Source organism: Pseudopodoces humilis, chromosome 3 (assembly GCF_049639895.1).
Source record: "Pseudopodoces humilis isolate 2021_Gansu_Grassland_sample_001 chromosome 3, ASM4963989v1, whole genome shotgun sequence".
Lineage (NCBI taxonomy): Eukaryota > Metazoa > Chordata > Aves > Passeriformes > Paridae > Pseudopodoces > Pseudopodoces humilis.
The window spans coordinates 89605264-89616862 of NC_142202.1; the positions used below are offsets into that span (position 1 = coordinate 89605264).

General features: G+C 36.2%; 1 protein-coding gene across 11 annotated transcripts in view; it reads left to right on the forward strand.

The window, feature by feature from the left end:
- The window catches only part of DST (dystonin), a 284904-nt gene that overhangs the window by 202795 nt on the left and 70510 nt on the right, over positions 1-11599 (forward strand). For all 11 annotated transcript variants that reach the window (XM_088053354.1, XM_088053348.1, XM_005518112.2 and 8 more), the window contains 4 exons: positions 1021-1150; positions 2731-2930; positions 4348-4843; positions 5803-7277. In XM_088053354.1, the coding sequence (XP_087909480.1) occupies positions 1021-1150; positions 2731-2930; positions 4348-4843; positions 5803-7277 (2301 nt within the window). The remainder of the gene's footprint in view (positions 1-1020; positions 1151-2730; positions 2931-4347; positions 4844-5802; positions 7278-11599) is intronic.

The window sequence follows — 11599 nt, forward strand, 5'->3', positions numbered from 1 at the left end:
AATGAAATAGATAGAGAAAATTCTTTTTTTGCTTGTGATTGTATATAAACAAAGACAAAATTAGATTCAACTGAGTTTCTTCTGTATTTGGCGGGTCACCCTTAAAAATTAACCTGACCACCTACCAACTTCCTTAGAGTTGGATAACCTTCAGTCATAAAATTCAGACTAGGTGTGAAAGAAAACCAGCTCTTTTTTCTTAACAGAGAATGTGCAAAGCTATCATGGTCATCTAACCTGCAGTATAGTAATAGAAAAGTATTCACAAATAGTTGGAAAACTGAGCAAGTGCTCAGGCAAGAGTCATCTGATGCATTGGACCTTTTACTAGAAGTTCTAAATCAAGTACAGTTTGTTCAGTGTCTATTTTTGTGGGGTTTGGATAATTGAAAAGCAGCTCCATGAGGCAAGCTTTGTTACTTAAGAACATTCATAAAAGAGCCCTTTGCCAGACATGTATTAAACATTCTGTCTGCAAGAACAGCATTAATTAAGATTTGCTGGTGTATCTCAGTCTTCTGTTAGATTTACACTTAAAACTGATTCTCTTGAAACTATGGGTTTAGGAGATCTACACAAAATAGTCTGTCTCTGATAGCAGGACTTCTACTGAGGCCACACCACTCTCCTCTCTGTCAGAGCTAGCTGGGTTATTTTTGCTGTGAGCTGTACTTTGCATTAGTCAGTTTGCTTTCTGTACACAAATAGATTCCAAATATGTGTGAATATGATGGGACCTAGTGAATCTTATTTATCTGAATTTTTCTAGTTCTGTCACTTGTTCAAATTAAGCAATAATTATTAATATAGTTTATATCTGTCAGGTTCTCTCTTCCAAAAAGATTGACTAGCAACATATGTCACTATAACATGTTGTGAGATTCATAGCAAAAAAGTAGTATATACAGGCTAGATATTTATTTTTTTGTCTTCATGTTTGGTACCTCAGTATTATGGACTGCAAACTTTATCATTCTTCTTTAGTCTCTTATTTACTTATTTTATCACCTAAATTTTCAGCTTTTTGAAACTGAATTAAAGCAAAGTGCAAATAAGGTGCAGGAATTAAAGGACAAAGTTACAGAGCTGTTGGAGAAGAACCCTGACTCTCCTGAGGCACCTAAGTGGAGACAAACGTTGGATAAAATAGGTACTTCAATAAAGCTATATTATAGCTCAGACTGATTTGGAAGTTGTTTTATTACAAGTTTTTAAATTTATTAGCAATAACAATTACTTTCAATAACTTGTTTCCTCTTACCTCTTAAATTCTGTGGAAATGACTACATTTGCATGTAGATCTGAAGTAATTCCAGTGATGTCCATGGGCTTTGAATTTGTATTTTTGCACAGGCTATATCTTGACTCCCTGTTTGAGAGGCTTTATCTTTTTTTAAATGGTGGCCAGCTAAAACTTGACTGGCCAGTTACAAGCAACATATATATTTTGTTCTTTTTACAAAATATAACAAATTAAGGTGATTCTAATTTCATGTAGAGAATGGTTTGAGTTGTTGGTAGTGCTCTTCTACATGTATTTTCTCATGAACTAGTGGCTTTTGGCATTTTGTGGGTTTGGTGTTTTTTTGCTGTTTTCTAAAACTATAAATTTTGCTAAAAATTTTCAAAAAAATCCACTGGAAAAAAAAGAAAATGACCATGTTTAGTCAATAGATTTTGAGATATTGCAGTACCTAACTGTCATGAGTTTTTAAAAATTCTTTTTATGTTAGTCATATTTTAAGTGAATTATAGATCAATAGCATTGCATGTCAATCTTGTTTCATAGTGATAGGCATTTCCATTGCTACACCAACAGTAATTTTGAAGCTGAGAGTTTTTGCAGTCTGTCCTTCTTGTAAGTGAAACTCTGAAAAGTTTAAGTAGCAGGTAAGGTCTCCAACAGACCTCTTGTGTTGAAAGGGGATTAATACAGAATGAGCAGAGCACTGTGATGCAGCAAAATGAACTGTAAAAAGCAGGGATGAAAATTAGGGACAGGGAGAGTTAGCAAAATACCAGAGCTGACTGAGCAAGCACTGACAATATCACAGAGGGGCAGGGGGAAGTTACAAGACTAAGACTCAAAGGCTGCTCTGGAAGCCATTTGCCACAGTGGAAAGGACCACAGACTGGCAAGGTGTGAACCTAAGCTCACCCAGTGCCTTTGAAATAGCTATATGCAGAAGTATTCTCATTGCTCATCATTAGGTACCTGATTTGGATGATTTAGATGAATGGTTTCAGATGGATGTTACAGGCATTTGAAAGAGCTAGGCTTTTTCAGAGGGCTGTTCAGAGTTGAAGCATAATTTCAGGCTTCTGATCACTCTTGAGAACTTATGGGGCTTTATTACTAAATAAGCAGGGAGATTTGTCTATTTAAATCAGGCACCTGAGTTATAACTGAGTAGAACCCTTTGCCTTTTATATAATTTGAGACCAAAGCCTACACTTGGGGGTATTTCATTTAGTAATATTCTAATATAATTTTATTACATGTTGAATATCCATTGCTCTAAAAATTCCACGTGTGCCTGACTGTCATCGAAGTGTGCGTGAGTCTGACTTTTAAAAGATGTTATTTGCAGAGTCACTGCAATAAGGTATCTGGAGTTAATCAGCACGAAGCCTTATGAGAGGGCACTGTTTATGTTTCATATATGGTCTGCTGTCTCACAATCCATCTGCTAGAACATGCTTGCAATATGCTAACATTATCATTGTTAGATTCCAAATGGAAAGAACTCAATAAAGTTACATCTGAGAGACAACAAAAACTGGAGGAGTCTTCAAATTACCTGATCCAGTTCCAGACAGCAGAAGCTCAGCTAAAGCACTGGCTTGTAGAAAAGGAGCTAATGGTCAGTGTGCTGGGACCATTATCAATTGATCCTAATATGCTGAATACACAAAAGCAACAGGTTCAGGTGAGTAGTACCAACACACATTATTGATCTAAGTTTCTTCTGCCTTTTTGCTATTAGCAAAGTACTATTTTGCATCTAGAGCAGAGCATGGCTAGTATAAGCCATTAGATTTATTTATCTTTAGGTATCAGCTTACGCCATATTTGACAACAGTAATTAAGAGAAAAAATTATCATGAGAGTGAAAAGAGATCAGAATAGGCAAAGAAAAATGTTGAGGAGACATTGATCCTTTGATATGTCTTTCTGTTTTGACCTTACTGTGGTTTCTCTCTAGTGGAATGAAAATGTCCATTTGAATTTTATTAATTTGATATTCTACTGTCATTCCTCATGTATAGTCTGTGGTTAGAACTAGCTTTTTGAGATTTTATTCTCTTAACTGTGCCAGTAGCTAACAAAAATATGAAGGGGAGAGAAATGCAGTACTGTGGATAGATATGGGGCCAAGAGTGTCAAAGACAGGAAAAAAAGTATGATGAAAAAGTGGAGTAATTTACTGACAGCAGCACAGCAAACTTTAGACAAAAGAAAGTAAATGTGAAATCAGATCAGGCTGCAGAAGGTAGAAAATTTAATTTCAAACATTTCTATTGCTGACAGTTATTCTAAACTGATGGGAAATTATTTTGTTTTTGAAAAAAGTGTTATTAAAGCTATAATATCAGTATTGTTTAAAACAAAGTGTTCAAACCATGAACTATGTTCTAATACTATCTCAAGTACTATGACTCAATATTGGTTTGTAAGTGCTTCAGAAATCTAGACAGATGGCATAGGACTATCATGTATCACTTCACAGTCCTTAAAAGTTCAACCTAATTGACTTAGAAAGGGTTTGGAATGTTCTGTAAAGTAAAACCATTATATTTGTCCCTTCTTTTGCAAGAACTGTGACTTACTGTAAAAAAAAATAAAATATCGAGAACCAGTGATATTAATTTAAAAGGTCTTACACTACACGTTCAGTCATCTTGTGAATTAACCAAATAGTCTCTGTTCAATAATAAAACATTGAAATATTATGTCAGAATACATCTTCTTTGAAGTTCTTTCTTAAGACAAATATCAAATCTGTCTAGGAAAGAAGACGTTACTTTAAACTAAACAGCACTTATTTTGCTTGGTGGACTCAATTACTATAATATTAACAGAATTCATTGTTTACTTGTATCTCCTGGTTGAATTTCTATTAGATTATGTGTAAATTCACCACTTTTTTTTCTGTTTCTTTGATGTAAATACTTGGAAACAACACAGTTTATGTAGAAGGCACATTTATTTCACTGCCTTTCAAACTTGGATACACTCAATAATAGAACAACAAATTCTACATGACTTTTTTTTTGTCAGAAGCACACTTTTCTTCTCGTGAAGTAAATTATTTTTAACATTCTTTTTTTTTTTTTTTTTCCTAGATTCTGCTGAAAGAGTTTGACACCAGAAAACCACAATATGAGCAGTTAACTATGGCTGGGCAGGGGATTCTGGAGAGACCTGGTGAACATCCACCCTCACATGAAACTGTAAAAGAGCAACTGGCAGCTGTGGCACAAAAGTGGGACAGTCTCACCAGCCAGCTGAAGAAGAGATGTGACCGAATTGACCAAGCCATTGTGAAAAGCACAGAGTATCAAAGCTTACTCAGAAGTCTGTCTGATAAGCTAAGTGCCTTGGATAGTAAACTCAGCAGCAGCCTGGCTGTGAGTACACAACCTGATGCTGTGAAACAACAGCTGGAAATTGCTAAAGAAATGAAGGAGGAAATAGAACAGGAAATGAAGAATATAAATGCAGCACAAGCTCTTTGTGAAGAGCTGTCAACACTGGTTGGGGAAGAGTATTTGAAAGCAGAACTTACAAGACAGTTAGACGGCATCTTAAAATCATTTAAGGATATTGAGCAAAAATCAGGTTGGTATTTATTTAAAGAAAAACAGTAACTAAAACAAAAGTAAGGCAAAAGTTTGTGATAGAGGTGTTGAGTGAAGTGAGCCTAGTGCCGGCTCTCAATCCAGTCCAACCCCAAGCAGTTGTACATTAAAATTTAGAAGAATCCCCATGTCTCGAAAAGGTAAGAACAATGCTTGGGATTTCTTGTGAATAGTTCGGGAGAGAACCTGGAGTAAAATAGCAAGGCTGTTTTGTCATGTGTTCCTTCAGGTGCATCTTCATTGAATTAGAATTCCAAAAGAGGATGCTATTCATGGAGTTACCCAACTTCATAAGGGCAGAGTATAAGCCAAAATGATAATTTCTAGGCAAATACCAGTTAATGGCTTGGTGAAACACAGTGGTAATTGTATAAAACTGCCTGTGACAGAAGGGGGCTGGCAGTCTGCAGCCTTTCCTTACCTTGTGAAGAACAGAACTGAGCGAGTAACACATTGCAAATGATATTATACTTTGTTCTCCCTAGCAGCCTCAGTTTCGAGTTTTTAATTTCCTCTGGTCACGAGGAACTTCAGAGAATCTCCCCAGGAACATGTATTTCCTGTAGGCCATGAGTTAGGCACTACTGGGAGTTAGGCACTTAATATTCCTTGTGCTTACACTTCACAGTACCATGAAACGTGATTGTGTGTTTTTTACCACCAAAATCTGCCCAAATGGGATCCATATAGACACAGACTGGATAAGCTCACCTCATTTGATTCATATCTTAATGCCTTCACTGCTCTTCTGTATTACAGGAATGAGTCTGCCCCTTGCAAGAAACCTGGCTGCCTGCCAGTCAAACTCCACATACTAAGGACTGGCTTTTCTTAAATTAATGATCATGCATAATAGAATCAATATTAGTTATTATTTTTTTTTCACTCAATACTAGCAGGTTGTGCTAATGAACCTCTGTGCTACCTTCTTCTTTGTAGATAACCATGTTCAGCAGCTTCAGTCAGCATATGCCTCTTCTCATCAGTTCCAGCAAATGTCTAAGGATTTTCAGGCCTGGCTAAGCAAAAAGAAAGAAGAGCTGAACCAGGCTCATCCTGTGTCAGCCAAACTTGATGCTTTGCAATCACTAATTGAAGAACAGAAAGATTTTAAGAAGACAATGACTGATCAGATTGGTTCATATGAAAGAATTGTTGCAGAAGGAGAAAGTATTTTACAGAAGACTCAAGGAGATGACAAAGCAGAATTACAATCCCAAATTGCCACACTCAAGAGTAACTGGGATGAAATGAATAAACAGGTAAAAGAAAGGGAAGATAAATTGGCAGATTGTCTGGAGAAAGCCCTCAAATATAAGCACCATGTAGAAAATCTGCAGCCATGGATAGAGAAATGCCAAAGCAACCTGTGTGAATTAAAAGTTGGCATAAACCCTGTTGAAATAGAGGATTCTATTGTTCAGGTAAGGGCGTGGCAGAAGGACCTGGATAAACACCATGGGATGGTGGAACTATTAAATAATTCTGCTGAAAGTTTGCTCAGTGCAAGTCAAACAGATAAAGAAATTGTACAAGAACAAACTAAGGCGCTGAATCAGAATGTGAAAGTGGTTACAGAACAGTTACATAAAAAGAGAGAGTGCTTGGAAAACATGGCACAAAGACTGAAAGAGTTTCAGGACTCATCCAGAGAAACTGAAAGACAGCTTAAAAGTGCCAAAGAGCATCTGGAAGCTCATGACTCACTTGGACCTCAGTCATTCAGTAACAAACACCTGACAATGATGCAGGCCCAGCAGAAAGCCTTGCAAGCTTTAAAGCCTCACGTTGATTTAGCAAAAAAGCTTGCCCAAGACCTGGTGGTAGAGGCTTCTGATTCAACAGGCGTTTCTGACCTCTTACTCCAAGCCGAATCTTTGGAGCAAGAATACACTGCAGTGAAGCAGCAAGTTGAGGATAGGTGCTCATTCCTAGAGACCAAACTTCAGGGAATTGGCCATTTCCAAAACAGCATCCGAGAGATGTTCTCTCAGTTTGCAGAGTTTGATGATGAGCTTGATAGCATGGCTCCAGTGGGGAGAGATCTCAAGGTACTGCAATCTCAGAGAGAGGACATAAAATGTTTCATGAAAAAGTTGGAGGATCTTATAGTGAATAATGAAAATGCTAATAAAAACTGTAAAATTATGCTAGCCACAGAAGCTGAAGCTTCTCCTGATCTTGTTGGTATAAAGAGAGACTTGGAAGCTCTAAATAAACAGTGCAACAAGCTACTAGACAGAGCAAAAGCCAGGGAAGATCAGGTGGAGGGTACCATTTGCCGTGTTGAGGAGTTTTACAGTAAACTAAAAGAATTTTCCACTCTGCTTGGGAGAGCTGAAGAACATGAAGAGTCACAAGGTCCTGTTGGAATGGAAACAGAGGCTATTAATCAGCAGCTGAATACATTCAAGGTAGGAAGATTGCTTTCTTTCTATTATAAGTATTTTACCACAATGCCATTTTATTAAACATCATAGTGAAAGGGACTGGTTAAGTGCAGACCTTAGAGGAGGTTTGTTTCACAGCATTCTGTTCTGCCTCTATTTTATCTGTTTTATCTGTTTTAAATGGGGATCTTATGCTCAGAGAAGCTTTCCTTTTTTTTTCCTTTTCCTTTTCATCAGCTTGCAAACGTTAGGAATTTTGCATCTCAGCTCCCAGTTCCTGCACCCCAGTTCCCTCTTCACCTCTCTCCACTATCTTGTTACCTTCTGTAATCCGTATGCCTTTCTGTTTTTGAGAAACTGCATATTGTCTCTATTTGATGTCCATGTATTACACAACTTTCATCTTCACAGTAGTGTGAGTTTTAGACTCCTACCTACCTACCTACATACTCCTGTTCACCTACCAGCCCACATTGACTTTGCTCATCTGAGCAATTTAGGTTTTTTCACCTGGGTATAGATTTCAGCATATTTAGGTTTAAGATGTTACCTTTTGCCATTTTCTGTTCTGATACACTGGCCAGTTTTACCTCACTGAATTCCATCCTTACCTAGAAATGTCCTAATAAAAGAAAACAGGCAAAATAATTCCCCTATCATACTGGGATTTTTCTGTAGCATCCTTATCCAAAATTCACTCCAGAGCTTCTGTGTGTAGTTTTTTTAATACACCAGCTAGCAATCCATGTCTAGCTCAAAAGAAAAAAAAAAAAAAAAAAAAAAGTGAATTTCAGTGGAGATGAGTGTTAATTGAGCTTTGCTGCTGAAATAAGTAGAGATATTTGCTTGGGTTAGGTTACAAGAAATGAATTTCCAGTGCTCACCAGAAAGATTTATAGATGTAAGCAGTGTTTGGGAAAGATCATAAATCTCCTAATGGCTATATAGTAGCAATGAATATTCTGCATTGCTTTGGTTTTGTTCCAGTATAATATTGATTCAAATGTTTGTATGATTTGTACATTAGTTGACACTTAATGATAAAACCAAACCTTCATTAGGATTTGATAAGCTATGCTGTTAAAAATTTGATGACCTTGGAAAAGAGTCATTGCACAGCTAGCCCAACAGAGGGTGCATTTCACTTGTTTAAGCCATTTGGAAAGGAAAATTAAACCAGAACACTTTCATCTGGGGAATTCAAGTGGAAGTTACTGTGAGTTTTGATGATCTTTGAGAATACATAAATAGAGACAGAAACCTTGAGCAAATGGTTGCATTATGAGGAGATTCCATTAGACTGGGAGGATTAAAATTGTATGCCAGTCTATCCTAACAAGTCTATTTCAATTTAAAAGAGAAACAAATGGCTTTTCTTTGTATATGGTTAGTAAAACATTTTGGATATTGGAAAACAGCAACAGCTTCTGCTGTGAATGCTCTTGCTTACATTGGCTATACACGACTTCAGTTGTAACCAATTTGGGATCTCTGATTTCACCACATTTCTTACATTTTCAAACATTAGGTACGGCTTCAGGTCTTTGTTAATACGTATTTTATACAACAAATTGTATATGTACAGATATGTATTTTATTATAGAGAAAAATGTTTCTGGATTGTTACAACCTGATGAGCACATGGTGGGAAAATCCAGTTCCCTGTGTGTTGTCCCGGTGTTGTAGTTCATCAGGGCATTGGACACAGCACAGCAGTTGAGCAGTTTGGGGATGAGAGACCTGTGCAGACCAGTAGGGTGACAGCATCCCTGAAACACAAGAGCTTACGTGGTAAGAAGACTAAAAAAAACCTGGAGAGACATAAAGGAGAACAGTGATAGCAGCATGTTTATATCCAGAAGTCTACTCTGGGGCTGTATTTATATTAGATATTTATAAGCTTAGAAATGTATTTTGCTTGAAGCAACTATTTTAGGCCATGCTTTTGCTTATGATTAAAAACACAATGCCATTAAACAGGAGGTGAAGAATGATGAAAAAGTGAAGGGGTTGTTGAAATAAGTGAAAAGCAAATGCAGAAATAAAACAGCAGAATGAGGAGCCTTTGAAGAAGGGAAATAGAGAGACCAGAATGGGAAATTTTGCTCTGTGAGTGTGTAGTTAGTGAAGGGATACTGATAGCAGGAGGATAGGGATCAACTCTCCTAATGTTTAGTGTCAGTGCTACTGGGGCATATAAAAATTACAGTAAGTAATCTATCAGTTTATACTCTGCCTTTCCAGAGAGCAGTTCTACCTGAGGCAGCAAACTGTAGGGAGACTGGATCCCACAGATCCTGCTCCACTCGTGGTGTGTTTGTGTTTGCTCACATGTTTGTGCACGTACGCAAACACATACAACCTGAAAATGTGGCTGTGGCCACAAAACCACTGTCTGGCTCCTTATGTCTTTAGCTTCTGTGGGCAGCTACAGTCAACTTAAACTCCTCAAGAGTAAAGCAAAAGAGTTGTTCTTTGGTATAGATCTATTAACATGAAATCTTCATGCTCTTCAGGGAAGGATCTCATGTAATAGGCCAGAGGTGGTTTTTTGTGGTTTAACCAATTTTTATGTACATAAAAAGAGTTACAGCTGTGTGCATCTTCTTGGCAGGACATTAAAAAGCCTAATGTTTTTTAAAAAATAAACTCACTTTGAGTAGTATTTGATATATATATATATATCTATTTAAAATGCATATGCATATTTGTTTAATTTATATTTCTTCTTTGTAATGTACTTATTCCAGTCAGTAAAGAATGTTAAATTGTAAGTAGTAGCCGTCAGTGTTAAACTATATTTATTTACATATTTCTATATTTTATAAATATAATATATATTTTTTATAAATAGTATATGTATATTATATTTATACATATTTATATATTTTATTTACAATGCAGTTATAAAATTTACTTTCTGTAAATGAAAATCCTCAGAGCAGTTCATTTCAAAGTAGAACCACAACTGTTATTTCTCTTCAGGAATAGTATAATCAAATTAATAATTTATCTCAATTAATATGAAACACACACAAAAAATTACTAGTTAACTTGGCTTAGTAAGACACTTTTTACTCCAAAGTCTGCATGCAATGTGTAGATTAGTCCTGAAAGGAAATTTCAGTAGATTAAGTTTGTTAAGGTACACTGAGTCTACCACCATTCTTTAAAATCAAAACAAAAAAGAATTGTGCAAATGGACTGAACCAAACACTCTGGTTTTGAGTAGCTGCACAGTGATAGAATGTTTGCAGTTGGAGAAACATTTGCAGCTAGTTTCTCCCCGAAACAGAGAAAGAAACCGAAGTTGAATTTTTTTTTCCAAACTTTTTTACAATTCTTTGTACTGTCATTCTTCTTAGTAAAACCAATATGTCACTGTTACAGCTTTCATGAGCATATGGTTCATTTGATTTTTGCTTTTACTTTTGGATTAAAATAGATATAGTCATTAGAGGTTGCCTTCTAATTGGACTTTATGGGAATTTTTAGGTAGCCTGAGTAGTCCTGCCAATGAGCTTGAACTAAGATTTTAATTAGCTTATGTTATAGAACCACAGAATTGTTTAGGTTGGAAAAGACCTTTAAGAACATCGAGTCCAATGTTAATTCAGCCCTGCCAAGTCCACCATTAATAGTGTCCATAAATGCCACATCTGCATGTCTTGTTAGTTATGTAGTATGTGTCAGTCCTCTGATTTTTGCTTTGAAGGCAAATAATGTTGAAAGCATAATGAGAATTTTCTCTTTGAGCTAAATGTTGCATATCCCATGCGCTGTTTACAAACCCTAGAATAAGATACTAAAATCTTTATGGGATTTACTACAGTTAAGGTCTGTATTGAAAAGCAAAGGTAATATAAACAAATATTAAAATTTTTTTTAGAGTTGCATTTTAAAGTGACTTATCTGTCATACAAAAGTCTTCAGCAGAAACAATTAAAAATGGTAAACTACTTTTAAACTGTTAACATAATTTTGCTATTGAACAAATACAGACCAATTTCAGCTATATACTTCCCCTATAAAATCATGCATCGCTCTCTGAATTCAGCATGTTTTGGTTGTTCTGGGTGAAAATAACCATGGGTGATATGACCTTTCATCCAAAGCATCTAAAATTCTTTTTGCATCTTTAGCATTGTATCTGCTAGAGAATCCAGAGGTGATTATCTGTTTGACATAATCCAAATGTTATATGGCTGCTCAGCAGAGAGGAGGAAGAGATAATTTGTTTTGCAAGCCCTTAGTGTTTTGATATGTAGCTGTTTATTAAGTAAATCAATAAACATGAAGTGGGGTGTGTTTGTATTTGTTGCATGCAGTGTATCCTGCTTGCTGCT